General features: G+C 33.7%; 1 protein-coding gene across 3 annotated transcripts; it reads right to left on the reverse strand.

The window, feature by feature from the left end:
* Positions 1 to 2,393: 2,393 nt before the first annotated feature.
* Positions 2,394 to 9,978, reverse strand: LOC145120045 (TatD related DNase). Of its 3 annotated transcripts, none has more exons than XM_079055832.1 (12): positions 9,849 to 9,978; positions 9,702 to 9,727; positions 9,511 to 9,611; positions 9,208 to 9,265; positions 9,032 to 9,075; positions 8,848 to 8,928; positions 8,693 to 8,763; positions 8,509 to 8,619; positions 3,755 to 3,837; positions 3,466 to 3,682; positions 2,788 to 2,871; positions 2,394 to 2,639 (listed from the first exon to the last, which is right to left on the reverse strand). In XM_079055832.1, exons 3-12 carry the CDS (start codon positions 9,604 to 9,606, stop codon positions 2,570 to 2,572), a joined length of 915 nt encoding a protein of 304 aa, XP_078911958.1. In that variant the 5' UTR covers positions 9,607 to 9,611; positions 9,702 to 9,727; positions 9,849 to 9,978; the 3' UTR covers positions 2,394 to 2,569. The 3 variants fall into 3 exon arrangements, with proteins under 3 accessions (XP_078911958.1, XP_078911956.1, XP_078911957.1); XM_079055830.1 differs by having other exon boundaries at positions 9,702 to 9,722; positions 9,849 to 9,975; XM_079055831.1 differs by lacking the exons at positions 9,511 to 9,611; positions 9,702 to 9,727; positions 9,849 to 9,978 and having other exon boundaries at positions 9,198 to 9,265.
* Positions 9,979 to 16,707: the final 6,729 nt, after the last annotated feature.

Here is a 16,707-nt window from a genome sequence, read left to right on the forward strand (position 1 = left end):
AAACAAACCCATGTATAAAGTTTGTTTTTACGGTTTAAATAAATTATGTTGTATTCAATAAGACAAATGTCTATTTATTGCTTTATAGAAAATCTTTTTGACAATGATTTGAGGCCTTGATAAAGGGATGTCTAGATTTGATTTGTGTAAAACGTAATTATAATTTATAATCGTGACATCTATACAAAACTCCAAAGACCAAAAGAGATTGATTTTATAATGTGACCTAATTATGAGTTTGATAACAATAAGCTATTAAGTTGGTTTCATATCTAAAGAGAGAGTAAATGGAGATCTATGAATCAAAGACAAAACCAGCTACAAATTAAAGGGGGTTAGTGAAAGGGTTATTTTGTTTTTTCTTTAAGAAAATTTAATATATTTGATTTTTATTTGTGTGTATACTTCCAAATTAAAGATTTCAAGCTTCATATTTAAAAAAAAAATTATATATTTTTTTAGTAACCAGAATTGACCGGGGTATTAAAATATTTATAGAAAAAATAGAACTAAGGGATTGAAATAGAATTTATTGGCATTTTCAGTTTATCAAGATTTATAACATCTTTATAAAATAAATAAAAGTAGTTGATAAAAAAAATGGTTATATTTTATAATAATAGGATTATGATTGACATATTAGTTGCTACCAGATAAATTAGTTGATAGAAAAATGACGTTTGGTAAAACTAACTGACGAGTTAACAAAGAAATACAATGTCATATTATAACCGAATGAAAATTTTGTGTTGATGTGTCATGAATATATGAAATAGAGCATTTCTTACCGATTGTGACTCATTCAAAACATTTTCATTACGTGATGGAGCAGTGGCTTTTTCTTGTTTATTGATGATTTGATGGAATGAAATTATTCTTTTATAATTGTATCTTATTTTTATTTATATAATATTCAATAATACTAATTTTTTGATAAAATTGGAAAACTTCCATTAAATCGGTTTTTCAGTTTCCATGTAATAACCAAAAATGTTTTCATTATAATTATATATTGAGATCTCCATTTGTTTAAAATAATTTTTTTAATTGATAAGTACATTTATTTGGAACAATAAATCTAATCTATTTTAAAATTACTACCGAATTTACACGGACAACACATTTATTTTTACTATTTAAAATATATATAGCATATATTTCCATGAAAAACATTTATATATAGTTTTTATTTTATGAAAGTTTAATTCAAAAGATAATATTTTTAATCAATTTAATTATATTCAGTCTTCTTATTATAGATAAACACCATATTTGAATGATCCATTCATTCCTTCAAATCAATCAAAGGTCATATTAGAATGTAACAGCTCATTCCATTATCTCGCTTATTCAATTACGTTTACTCATTTTTTTACCTTTATAATTCCATTTCACAAAACACACTTTAAATACAAGCATAAATTTTATAAACATCCAATAATATCCTAACCTTCAACTTCATGATGATTTGCATGATCCCCACTCGTATATAACCAAACTTCCACTTGTTTGCATGGAAAAAATTTCTCCAAACGCTCTCGAAGCTTAGTCTTCTGTTAGATTATCTCATAAATTGATATTATAAAACACCAAAATAAAAATAAAACGAGTTGAATAACGAGTTTTGTGCTAAATTCTCTTGATTGTTCTTTCAATTTGTGTCGCTAAATGGCTAGCATCTTCATCTATTTATCTTTTAAAATCATTCTTGCTCCTTCTTGGAATGATGACATAAAGATCCTAGAATATTCCTTTGATTCTATCTCTATCTTTTGCTTATTTTGAACGAGTTGTTTGAAAAAAAAAAATTAAACTTATCCTTGATTCAGTTCTTACATTTGAAAAATGATTTATAAAAATAACTTAGGCTTATAAAAAGAATTCAACAATACTTTTTATTAGGTTAGTTTTTGTCTTCAATATTCTTCCAGCCTTATAACAACTTGAAACAATAATTTTGACTAATATGCAAACGTTTCTATGTATATACCCATTAAAACATTAAATTTTATTAGAAGACTTTTGTGTTGTACCAACATATAAATCACATTGACTTTGTTGACATTAATTTAAAAAGTGCAAATTGTTATAAATATAAGTCAACTTTGGTCGAAGAATCTAAATCTATGGAAAGCTATTAGGGTTCATCACTAAAATATCCAAAAGGAAAGTATATATCAAACTTCATAAAAACCAATGTAGTTAGTTTTTTCGATTTAATTTTTGCCATGTATGTTAAAAATACCAACATACTTCCATACAAAAAAAACACTTGCCCAATCTTTTTTTATTTATTTTGTTCAATTATAATGAGCATTGAAAATGCAAAAGTCAACCAAAACAAAGTCAATTCAAAATACTTAATACCCAATTTTCATCAAGATTCGCCAATGTTACAGCAAGTTGAATTTTTTAATCACCTCAATTAAGGAACTCTTTGTAAACCTCACATACACTAATTAAAATTGCACATAATACATTTTTGGGTTATGTATAAATATAAGTAAATATAAAATAATGTCTTATGGCAAAATTTTCAGCAAAAAAAAAAAGAAACAAATAAATCATTTTATTTGGAATCTTGACCACCAGAAAGAAGAGCATCTGCTGCAGAATCCAAATCATGAGGAAAGAAAACCCTGCACAAATACAAATAGTTTCATTTTATGCATCCAAAAATAAAGAAAACATTTTCTTTTTTAACAAAGTGAAATCCAAAATATATTTTTTTGCTCATTAGTAACACCATTAAAAAAGCAAAAAATATATATATAATGTGAAAATTACCTGCATGTATTATGGTAAAGGGTTGTGCTCAGTTGGTTAATGTCAGCAACTCCTTTACAACCACCAACAACTTCAAGAACTTGCCTAAAGAAAGATTAATAATTTAATACTATACAATAAAAAAATTACACTTTTGGTCCCTGAGTATAGCTGAATTTTTCAATTTTGGTCCTTATCTGGGATATTTTCAACATTTTTTGGCCCTGTTGCAAGTATATGATTATTTTTAACCACTCGGTTTAGCTGATTTGTGCAAGTTTGGTCCCGAAAAAATTATATTTTCCAATTATGGTCCTTGTTTGGGTTCTTGTAATGTTTTTGGTCCCTGTTCCAAGTAGAATGACTAATTTCGGTCACTGGGTTTAGCTAATTTATGCAATTTTGGTCCCAAAAAAGTTATCTTTTGCAATTTTAGTCCCTATTCCAAATAAAATGACTATTTTGGTCCTTGAGTATAGCTGATTATCATAATTTTGGTCCCAAAAATATAGTTATCTTACTTGAAAAAAGGTAACAAAAACCTCAAATAAGGACCAAATTTTAAAAAAAAATTAAAAAAATTAGATACATAGGGACCAAAAATGTAATTTAATATATACAATATCATAATCCAAAACAGTTAAACTTACGATAATAAACATCATAAAAGTATAAAATATATGCCAAAAATGCCCTTACCGGATTAAACAAGGTTCATTTCGACCTTTGACTAGGCAATCTTGATCATATTTCTCTTTTTTCTTAGAAGGCCAGGTGGATTTTATAAAATTCTTTCCAGCATGAGTGTTTTTTATTTCACAATAAGGAGAATCTGTCTCGATCATCATTCTTTCAAGAGGGATACCCTTTAATGCATCAAGATTTTCGGGTGTTTTCAGAGAGCAGCCGTTTATACCTGTTGTTGAAAGAATTATTAAAATATTATAAATTTGGAATTTGTATATTTTTTTGTATATATATGGTTGACCTATAAAGAGATTGTTGAATGCCAGAAGCTTGTCACGATCTTCAGGAGTACCCGTAAATGAGTGGGCAACTCCACCATAGAACCTGCCACATAATGAAAAAACCAAATGAAATATGCAGTACACATGTTTTAAGTTATACAAGTGTTTCATAAATATAACCAATATCATAATAACTTTACGAAATTCAAAATTAAAAAAACCACTCATTTTTCGTAAATATAACCAAAATCATCATAGCAATCTTTTTCAAATGAGGAGTTGAGCCATCAAAAGTTCCCCACCATTTTGCTATAAATTTTAAACATAAACTTGGAATAAATTGATACTATTAGAACTTTTTACGAATAAATAACTAAAAATAAAACACATTACTCGGATCAAAGTTGTCATGCTTTAACTTTTAGATCCCGACCAGATCCATTTTTTTTATTCTTGTACTTCGGCAACTCAACGATTAAAATTTGTTTATGCCTTTCTAAATCTCCCAAAAATCAAGAACCGTTTTCCATTACATCAAGTCATCATCTTAAACCATTGGATCTTTATAATAATAATAAGAAGTTAAAAGATACACTGCCAAATGTAGATTGGAATTTGGGGTATCTTTCATATACAATAATATGATATCCATGATAGGTCTCTATGCTTTACCATCATTGCTTTAAGCCATAGTTACCTAATTTGCAGGTCGCTCCAGTTTGGGAACGCGGAGCAGGTCCATGCTTTACCATCTAGTTTGGTTCGGTGTACCCAGTTAAAAAATATATATTCAAAAACATTTAGTCTTTAGATTTTATAAACCAATTTTCAAAATACAAATAAATTAAGTTTAACTTCTAGAATAAGAACAATGTCATTTTTTTCTAAACATATGAAACAGCAAGAACATTAGAAAGTACCAAAACAGTGTCATTTTTTTTCTAATCTACTCGTTGTCTTTTTCCTTTCCCGTTGTCAACACTTTCGTCATCAAGATTCTCCCAAACCATTTCCTTTAATCAAGCAGTGGAACCTTCAATATATGTGTTTATTGGATTCATGTCCCGCTTCTTGTTGAGGTCGGATTTATAACAATAAGAAAAACGGGACTGAAGTCTAATGTTGGAGTGAATAAAGACAAGTTTATCCGCTCTCTTGGCTTATAAACAATTCCGCTTGACACTATGGATATAGAAGTATCTACTCAAATTTCTCTCCGCCAAAGAGCTACTAGTCGGTCTGAAAAGTACTTTTTTGCTACTTCTGCCAATTTTGGAGTTTATCGATCCATATGTAGTCCACCAATCAATTCCGTCTATTGTCACTGCATTGGCTTGCGTTGCAATTCTAGAATAGATACCTTTTTCATATGAAATGTCGCAAATTGTTCTCATAGCATTCTTTCTTCTTCATTTTCCGCAATCCTATGAAACGCTTCCATAACACCGACTACGATCTTATTCTATTTGTTAGGAGTTTTTTTTGCCATTGCATCGGGTGCCAACTTCTAAATAGTGCTTATTAAAAAATTTAGGACTTGAAGCAAACCCAAAAAAATGAAGTGGGGTTATCATTTTCTCCCCGATCTAGCCGCAACAATATTTTCAACTTGAAAGTAATAAGTTAAGTATTTATGTCCACACTTTTCACCGATTCCTGCCAAAAAATGAGGACGATAGTTTTGGCAAGTCTCTCCCTAGAATCCAATAATTTTCTCAAGAGTATACAATGTGATATAAGACGTGTCTTCGCAACCTTCAATAACTCCAATTTGAGCTTTCTCTAAAAAATGCTAAGGCATGGGTGTGGTTAAAAAATACTTAACAATTATTTTGTCTTTCTTATATGTTAAGGTTAGCCAATAACACACAATAGCCAAGTCTTTAAAAATCAAATTTAAATTGTGCACACAACAAAGTGACCAAAAAATATGTTTGTATACCATCTTGATTTCCCGCCCAACCGCTTTGCAATTATTCACGTTATCCATTACAACTTGCAACACATTGCTTGGTGTGGTTAATTTGCATTGAACAATGTTTATGTATTCAGAAGACTTTTTAAGGGTGCAAAAAACGTGGGATGCGATTTCTAAATTTTTCTAGGAGCTATCGAGAGTATTGGACCAAGCAATGTGTTACAAGTTGTAACACACAACATGACGAACTGCAAAGCTGTCAAGCGGGAAATCGACAATGTATACAAACATATTTTTTTGTCCCTTTTTATGTGCACACTTTAAATCTAATTTTTAAAGACTTGGTTATCGAACTTTATTGGCTAACCTCAACATATAAGAAAGGCAAAACAATTCTCAAGTATTTTCTTAACCACACCTATCCCTTAGCTTTTTTTAAAAAGAAAGCTCAAAATTGGAGTTATTGAAGGTTGCAAAAACACGTTTTGCATCCCATTATATACTCTTGAAAAGATTATTGAATTGAAGGAATGCACTTGTCATAGCTATCATTCTCAATTCTTGAAGGGAATGGGTCAAAAGTAGGGACGAAAACACTCGAAAAGTTAGGGAAGAAGTCACCGATACGATTAAGTATGACGAGTTTTGGGAAGATGTTGAGAATATTTTGGCTATTACAAAACTCATATTTTTGTTAAATAAGTTTTGTGATTGCGAAGGTCCAAGAAAGGAGAAATTTACGAAAAAATGGACAACATGCCGGATGAGATCAAAGATACTATAAGGGGACATAAATACTTAAATTATTACCCTCAAGTTGAAAATATTATTGCGGCTAGATGGGGAGAAAATGACAATCCCACTTTATTTTTTGGGGTTTGCTTTAAGTCCTAAATTTTATGATAAACATTGTCTCGAGAAGTTGGCACCCAGTGGCAATGCAAGAAAAGCTCTTAACCATAACAAAGAGATTGTAGTCGGTGTTATGAAAGCGTTTCATAGAATTGTGGAAAATGAAGAAGAAGAAGAAGAAGAAGAAGAAGAAAAAAGAATAATACGAGAACAATTTGCCACATTATATAAAAAATATATATATTCTACAACCGCAACGCAAGTCGACGTTTTGACAAGAGACAGAATTGATTGGTAGGCTACATATGGATCGGAGACTCCGAAATTGGCTGATGTTGCAAAAAATATACTTTTCCAACCGATTAGTAGCTCTTCAACGGAAAGGAATTGGAGTACATACTACTATATCCATAGTGTCAAGCGGAATCGTTTAAATGTCAATAGAGCGGGTAAACTTATCTTTATTCACTCAAACATTAAACTTCAATCCGGTTTTTCTGATTCTTATAATCCGACCCTCATAAAAGGTGGGACATAAATCTGGAAAGCGCACATACACAAGGTCAAGTGTTGCTCGATTAGAGGAAATTGTTTGGGAGAATCTTGATGACGAAGGCATTGACAATGAGAAAGGGAAAAGGGTAGATTAGAAAAAAAATGAAACTGTTTTAGTACTTTGTAATGTTTCTATGTTTTACATTTTCAGAAGAAAAAAATGACATGGTTCGTGTTTTTGAAGATAAACTTCATTTATTTGTATTTTGAAAATTGGTTCATAAAATTTAAAGACTAAATGTTTTTGAATATTTTTTATTAATTGTGTACATCGAACCAGACTATATGGTACACCGTACCGGTTCGTACCAAAATGAACTTACCCCTTAATGTACCCGATACGTCTACTTTAGCGAATCGCGAACCCGGTCCCCGTGTTCCCGAACGGAAGCGACCCACAAAATAGGTAACTATGGAAGAGACATTTCACAAAGAAAATACATAATGTCAAACAAGAAGTCATGAGATTTTCCAATGAATTTCTATCTTTACAAAGTTTGGTTGAAAAGAAGGCCCAACTCGTGTCAGATGTTTTTAGCGTTGTATGTGAAAAATGCACAGTTTCCAAAAGACCAATATATGGAAATCTGCATATGCGGTTGTGTTAAGTATCACATCTCGGATTGATGTGACATTATGCTCAAGGGTTTTGGCTCTTTAGTCAATGTTCTTCGAATGTTTGATGGGGTATAAAAGCAATCCAAGGGTTTTATATATAGTAAGATTAACAAGGCAGAGACAAAAAATCATCAATGTTTTGGAAATAATAATTAAAGTTACAAACATATCATGGATATTACATCATCAAAGATGAATGAAAGGCTAGATTAGAAACTACATTTGACGGCTTAACTTTTAAAATCTTGTAATCATTATAAGGATCCAGAGCTCCAAGATGATATCGATTTATGGAAGCGGATCTTGATTTTTGCAATATAGTATTTTTGGAAGATTTAGAGATGCAAAAGCAAATTCTAACCATTGACTCGAAGTACAAGAATAAAGTTGATAGACTAGTAGGGATCTTACAACGAAAGTATGAGAGGTGAACGATGAGAACTTTGATTCGTGTAATGTGTACTATTTTTAGTTTATTTAGTCTATAAAGTTTCAAATTTATCAACTTAATAATGTGTTTATGTTTTAAAATCATAACAAATTAGTGGGGAACTTGTGATGACTCAACTCCTCACTTGAAAAAAGATTGTAATGGTGATTCTTTCTTAAACTACTATTTCTTCAGGAACCAGAAAAATTAGAGCACATTTGAAAGGGTTATATGAATATATTCCCTATATGTAACATGGTGCTATTTGTTAGAAAAGTAGGTCGGTACACAAAAAGGTTTCATAGATATCACACTATCAAAAAATGTATCAAAACAAATTAGAGCATCAACTATATTAATAAGCATAGCTTAGGTTATGAGCACAGATCCATCCATCATACCTGTGTTTGTTTTGGTCAAGAATCTCAATGAAATCTCCAGCAGCTGCTCGCATATGAAGAAACATTGGAAGCTTCATGAGATGTGCTAATTCAAACTGTCTCTCAAAGTACCTAATGATAAGATAACAATATATCTGAGAAAAAATGAAAAATAACCAATTGTAGATAACTCACATATGCTTACTTCTTTTGAATCTCTGGTGAACAAAAGTGAGTTCTGTCATAATCCAGTCCGCATTCACCAATTGCCACTACCTTTTTGAAACATAAAAAAGTTCAATAAATGTTTCATCAATTTAGACACTAATGCATAAATCTATAATGTTCATATTATCTTACCTTTCCTTTCTCAACTCCAACTTTAGCCAGCGACAATAGTGCTTGGAAATGCTTTTCTGGATCTCCACTCTCATCAAACTCCTGAACAAGATTAAAATAAATCATAAATACAAGTATCTTTATGTTAATGGAAAAAAGAAAGATAGCAGAGTGTATTCACAATTCACAAAGAAGAAATGCCCACATTGCATCTTGTTGGGTGCACTCCAACTGTACAGAATAGTCTTGCTGCAACAAACATTGCATCATCAAATACTAAACCACTAAAACTATCTAATGAAAAAAAAAATCCAATCCAAATATCCAATACTACAAAATTGGTAAAGATATGTTGCAAAATCAGCACACACATTGACTAACCATCAGTTTCAGCAATAGCTAAAGCTTCCCTTGACTCCTCAAGTGATCCTCCTGTCACCTGCAACAAAGGCGTCTCCTCAGTGATCAGAGCATGAACAAAGAGAATTGTTAGAATGTGTGTGCACTGATAGAAATCATATGAGTTACTGGTTTTTATGTATATCGATTAGTAAATATATGTCGATTTCTTAAGTGAATGAGTTTTCATCTGAAAGGCACAACTTAGCTTCTTGTTGTATAAACGAAAGAGATGTCAAAGCGCTATAAAATCACCAGAGATGAAAGATTAAATGCAAAACTTACTATAATTCGATCAACGCCAGCGCTCCAAGCCCTAGTTAAAACTGCTGCAATATCAGGTAAATGGCACTGTTTTCCATTATATACACCCTTGAACATGCTATCTGCATCGAGATATTGAAAAATTTTCAACCACTAAGAAAAGTATTAAGCTTTTGAACCTCGTAATACAATTCGGTATCAAATAAACTAACCTGTGAAGTTGACGGCAATGTCTGCTCTAAAAATTGAAGAGGAAAAACCAAGCAAGGTATAGATGATGTTAGTAAATTAAGCAGTGAGCGTAAGAATTAGGGTTTATACACAAAGAAAGGAAATAATACGAAGTAGAAGAGCCATGCCTATCATTCGAACTGTCGCCATGGATTAACCTCAAGAGATGAATCGTCGAGGTGTTTGGTTTGCACTTTGCAGTCCCAATAAGGTCTTTTGACTTTTGGGGTCCAGCAGGAATTGAATTTCTGAGTTTTGCATTGGTGGAGTGTTGATCAGAGAATCTTTATCTTTTTTAATTACGACTTATTATTATTAACTTTTTTTATTGGAACTTACAGTTTTTTTGTTTTTTTAAAATAGTTAATTATACGGGTTTAGAGCAAATCCAAATCTTTTTAAGAAATTCAAAAATTCAATTCAAACTTGCCTCATAATCCACATGGTTTTGAATAATTAAATTCATACATTTATCCATCGAGTCCAATAGACATCCAAACTCGTCACGTAACCCGGATATTTTTTTAATCACATTTTACTTAATTTTTAAAAAAATATTTCTTAAATAAAAAATGTCTACTATACTACTTAAAAGAATATTTCTTAAATAAAACAAATGTTGATTTAGAAAATGCATTATGTACTTGAGGACTTTCGATTGAAATTAAAAATCATTATTGTCGCAACTTCTGATTGATTTCTAATTGTCAATTATAATGATAGAGAATAGCAATTGCAAAATTTCTTCCGGTTGATAAATGATTTTATTGATTTATAAATTAAATTGGCGAATCTTGATAAAATATAAATGAAATGAAATCATGATTCTTGGTAGAAGAATGGAAGTCTATAAGTCAACTCTTCGATTCCTACGTAAAAACAGTTTGACATTTAGCTTTTGCCCCCATAGACTTGCGATTGGAATTAAAAATAAACGTCAGGCAATACAAAATATAAACGTATAATTCTAAAATTTATACGGGGCGGGTTATAAACGGAGTGGAGCGGTGATGATCCATATTCAACCCTTTTAATAAAATGGTTAACGAGTACGGGTCGTTATAGGGTAAACAAATCAAAAACTATGCTCCAAACCCATATAATTCTTAAGGGTTTGGATCGGATCAGGGTCAAAACCCGTTCCATTTACAGGTCTACAGTTAATGAAAATCTAACCCCTTTCTCTTTAGGGAAAGTGACTTATAAGACCAATAAAGTTTTAAAAACGTTCAAAAAACTCCAATTATATTTTTGATTGTTCAAAAAAACCCAACGAACTTAACCTTTTGTCTAAAAAGTCCAACTAACTTACATTTTTGTTGAATTCTCATTAGAGTCAACCGACTAATGAAAGTCAACGAATGACAAATAGCATAATATAACCTAGTGGGCCGACATTGGTGCATTCGACCCACGGGTACGGTGAGGAGACTGATCACCTCAATCCGCTGATAACCAAAAACTGCTCGGGTCGCTGAACCGGATAATCTCGCACCAACTAACAATAAATACAACCTTAATTAATAATTAACCTAATAACCCAATATTCAAGGCCCAAAAATCCAAAATAAGCTCTTAACGGTTAAGACAAAAGCATCCAAACACTTATTTGACCCTAAATGATGTCTTAACACGTAAAGTTCGCAATTTTACTCATTTGCATGACTTAATGGGACCAAATCCTTGTTTTTATTTATATTAAGAACACCAACTCATGCATGCATCAACAAGAACCCTCAAGATCACATTTTTATGACTTAACAACTCAACAAGGATCAAATATGAGGCTCAAAGGTCCTGGAGGAGCTTCTACTCACAAGATCAACAACCATGGGAACAAAACATGATAAAATACCACCCAATAATAGATCTACACTAGAGAACCATAAAGTTTGAAGCTTTATACATCCATAAGGTAGATCAAGATATACAAAGCCTGGATCCACAAGCTTCGAGCAATCCCACACTTCTCGAAGAAGCTCCTTTTTCTTCAATGAGCACCAAAATGCATGAAATCAGACCAAAAGCTCAAGAACCACACCAAATGAGGCTAAGGTTTCGTTTCTAAGGTTTAATGGGATGGAGGCTGAAGATAAGAGGGTGTCACACCCCCGAACTAGGACGACGGAAACGTCCGGGGGCGGATGACGTCATTGTATAGTATCATAACCGTTGAATATAAATGAAACATAGCAACACAAACATTCATACATTGAGATTTCAAGTATTACATTGTTTACAAAACTCTGGTGTTCAAAAGTTGAATACAAATAATTGAAAAGTAGAAAAACATGAGACGACGACGCCCGCCCTCAAGAAGGGTTGAGTACTTGTCTACTGGTTTCCTGAGAATACAAGTGATTTTGAAAAGTGTCAACAATTAAGTTGGTGAGTTCATAAGCATTTTGTATGAAAAAGGGTTTGTAACTGTTTTGCGAAAAATGGTTTCGTATATTTCCATAAAATCTGATATTTTCTTTAATATGAACTGTAATTGTATGTAATTCCTTTGTATCTTTTCCTTGTAAAGTAATAATGTATGTTTCCAGAAAATCTGATATTTTCTTTAATATGAACTGTAATTGTATGTAATTCCTCTGTATCTTTTCCTTGTAAGGTAATATTGTATGTTTCCAGAAAATCCAATATTTTCTTAAAGGTGAACTGTAGTCTTAAACCCTAAGACCAAGATGTAAGTGAATGTTGTACTGAAAATAGTATATAGTTTTGTTTCTTTTTATAAAACTAATGAAGTGTAAGCTTCCAGTAAACCAAGTAGTTTCGCTAATCCCTGTGTGAGTTATTATAACCATGCTTGATATGACTGATATGCCTGAACGATGTTCTTCAGGCGTCGGAATCGGTAGACTTTTGCCATCCTAGACTTGCCGGTCTAACTGTAGCGAACAGCTGAGGTCTGGGGTTGTCAATCCCGTATAGATCTATACACAACGGTCTCGCTCTCCCTCCAGGAGACTCTGGTTATAATGCAGGACTTAAGGTGTACACTAGGTAGGTACGGTGAAGATAATGTCTCACAAGAGCATTAACTGATTTACGTGAACTACGACTCCTTTTTCTTGTAAAACGAAATAAGTATATCTTTGAACAATTTTATGTATCTTCAAAAATGTAGGTGTGGTTAGTGACTTCCAAACTATACAAATTATAGTTTATCTTGTTTGTTTGAAATTATTTATATAATCTTTTATATAAATATATATGTGTATTCTTGTCGAGTATTAAAATATTAAAACATAATATTTTTGGGTTAAAACCCACCAAATTAGTAAATGACTATAATGTAATCATTTTTGCTAGAAAAGCTAACTTTTAGAAAAAGTTTCCAAAAACCATGAAGTTTTACAATCATAAATTTTCTTATGATTTTATAACATAGATTATGTTTGTTTTAACAATATGTATATCACAAATATTTATTCCACAAACTAGTATAAACCATAACTTATGCAAATAATATGTTATCTTTAACATAAAGATGAAAGCATGAAATTATTTGTGGGATAAACAAAGTTTTACTTGTATCCCCCCCCCCCCAAAACATGAAAAAGCTTGAAAATATGGGGGTATGAACTCACCTTGGTTATTTCGTGTGGTAGTAGGAAGGAAAGAGGAGTGGTTTCGAGCCTAGCTTTGTGCACAAGTGTTACATCCATAAAAATCATGTCAAATTTAAACTTTTTAAAACATTTCAAAACCAATGATTATTACAAAACTTGTTTTCAAAATAGTATAATGTCAGAGTATCCCAGAATCAAATCATAAAATCATGAAATATGAGGAGCTGTACGATCACGCCTTCGCCTTCCCTCGATCATCAAAAGTACCTGAAACAATATCGAAGGCTTAGTGAGTTACCCCCAAAATACCAACGCCATAAAACACATCAATAACATATAAGCAAACAGCATGCATACTGAGCCTTCAGCCTGATTGGACCGCCTCGCGGGCCTTCAGCCTATCTGGACCGCTCTCCGAGCTTTCGGCATGTCTAGACCGCCTCGCAGGGCCTACAGCCTATCCGGACCGCTTGTCGGGCCTTCGGTCTGACTAGCATGCCCTCCCGGGCTTGTAGTCTATCCGGACCGCCCTGGGTATGTTGGCCTTCAGCACAAAGCAGGACCGCCTCAACCCAACCCCCAATAAAACAAACATGTGCACATAAATATCATACGTTAGCATATATGACAGTCAAGCCGATCTAACATATCATCAATCATAGCAACATCCTATAACCATGATACAGACCTAACCGGTCACTAACATAGCTGTTGGATTAGGTGTCTAAGCTCATAACTGTTATTGGTATGTACTTGACCCGAGAGTAGCATGGTCCATTTGGGTTGCATATCATCAGGACAATTTGATAGGATGGACTTTTGAGAAGAGGTTATTTATGGTTTATTAATATATTATAAGTTCTTATATATTAATATGAAATCATATTATTTAATTAGTATTGATCAAGAATTAATTTGGAATTAATTTTGTGATCAAAAGAGACTAATTAAATATAAGGGGTTGATTTGGTAAATCATTCATTCTTATGGTGTGGGCCAATGATCCATGATTCCTTAGGTTGGGCTAAACCCATGTGACAATCCATGGATGATCCATGGAGGTTTAAACCCATGGAGCCTAAGGAATATGGAAATTCATGCCCATTAGGGTTTACATGGTGTAACCCTAATCATGTCACACTATATAAGAAGGCCCTTAGCATCCAAAATGGCAGACTAGATCCTTGGAGTTCCATGAGCCGATTTTGGTGCAAGAAATACTCTCACAAAAGTCTCATTTTGTTGTAGGTGTGTTGTGATTCCATTTGAGGCATCCACACTATTGGTGCTAAGTTCTTAAAGGTCCAAGGTTTTCAGCTATAACAAAAGGTATGCCATCTAACTAGAATTTTGTAGTATAGATACTCCATTGTATGCTAGTTAGGATGATGCTTTGGAATATTGAAAGTTTGTATGTATATTAGAGAAAACATAGATCCAAAGCATTTAGGGTTGCATGTACACCTTAGGAGTGTTAGAATGCTCAAAACTCATCAGTGGTATCAGAGCCTAGGATTGTTTTCCATTATACTTGATGTTACTTGTTTTCAAAGCTTGAAAAAATCGATTTTCTGCTGTCTGAACAGTGGACTCGCCGAGTCCCCTCACAAACCTGACCAACTCGTCGAGTTTGTTCATGCACTCGACGAGTTGGTGCTCCTGGATGCAGATTTTCGAGTTTTAAGGCTGGAATTGGACTAAGATCATTACCCTAAACAGTTTTTTGAACTTATAAACCCGTTTTTAATGTGGTTATGATCTCCAACTTGAGTCTGCTCATGAAAGGACTCAGGTCCGCAATGCAGTTCTGCAAAGGGAACTTGCTGAAACCCAAGCTGAAGTCAGGGAACTTCGAGCTCAGCAAGCAAGATCTGATAGGCGCGTGAGAGACATAGAACGCCTTATGTCGGATTCAAGAACTCACTCTAATAGTTCTCGTCGCCGATAGACTCTCATCGACTTCTCTTTTGGATGTAACCTAGTTAGTGTAAAAACTCTAGTCTAATTTCCTATCTTTGTAAATCTTAGACCCGTTAGGTCTTGATTAGGTCGAAGTCTGTCAAAATGTTCCATCTTGGTTGATGTAAGACCTACTTCTAGGTCATTTTTCCCGAACTCATTACATCTGTAATTCCAGTATTATTGACAGATATCTAATCTCATGGAAATTATATCCAAATGCTTTCGTTTACAATCAATCGTGTTATTCATTTGTGCTGTTGGACTAGGGAGAGTTAGTCCGTGAGTCATTCTTATCTATTTCCTATTAAATTCTTATCAATATCTTCATCTTTGAAAACTTATAGTTGAAAGATGCCTCCACGTCGATCGACAAGACGCGATCCTCCTGCACCAACACCACCTGCTCCTCAATTCGACACGGCAGCCCTGAATGCTGTTGTAGCTGTAGCTGTGGCTACAGCCATGACACAATACCATTCTTCTGGTTCCACTGGAGGAGGAACCCCTGTCCTATCTACTCATGGTGAAATCCTTGTGCGCTCCAGAGAGTGCTCCTACAAGGACTTCACAAACTGCAAGCCATTGTCCTTTAAGGGGACTAGCGGAGTCATTGCCCTCTCGCAATGGTTCGAGAAAACCGAATCGGTTTTCGAAATCTGCTCCTGTCCAGAGGAGAGCAAGGTCAAGTTTGCTGCTTGCACCTTTGAAGTAAAAGCCCTAACATGGTAGAATAGCCATGTTAAGTCACTATCTCTTATAGTGGCTAATGCTATGGGCTGGGAAACTTTGAAAGACCTCATGATTGAGGAGTAATGCCCGAGGGGCGAGATCCAGAAGCTGGAGGAAGAACTGTGGAGCCTAACCATGAAGGGCTCCAACGTAGTCGCCTACACCGCCAGATTTTGTGAACTGGTGGCCCTCTGTCCCAACATGGTTCATACTGAGGGAAAGAAAATCGAGAGATATATATGGGGGCTGATGCCACCATACCAGGGAAATGTTTTGGCATCACACCCCACTACATTTGATAGTGCCAAACGATTGGCACAGCAGCTCATAGACCATGGGGTTCGTACCCCGGCCGCAACAACAACCCTGGCCATCTCAGAACCCGCCAAAACCGCTGATTCCAAGCGGAAGTTTTGGGATGACAAAAAGAAGACGATCCTTATATCCACAGAAAGGTAACGAGAATCTCTACACTTCTATCAACTCATCATTGCCTTAAAACTTTCCGAACTAAAATCCAAAATTCATAAAAAGCTCAAACTGCCACTTTACGGTTATACCCTTGGGCTACAAATCACAAATCGAACCCCAAGATCATTTAACCTACATTATCCACACCCAAAGGGGGTCCAAGTCTCTCTTTCCCAAAGGCCCTAAGACATATGATAACCGGTCTTCGGGTCACGACCCTGCATTAGGAAACTATTCAGAACAT

The sequence above is a fragment of the Lactuca virosa genome, chromosome 6 (genome assembly GCF_052849685.1).
Source record: "Lactuca virosa cultivar CGN04683 chromosome 6, Lactuca_virosa_CGN04683_v6, whole genome shotgun sequence".
NCBI classification, from domain to species: Eukaryota; Viridiplantae; Streptophyta; class Magnoliopsida; order Asterales; family Asteraceae; genus Lactuca; species Lactuca virosa.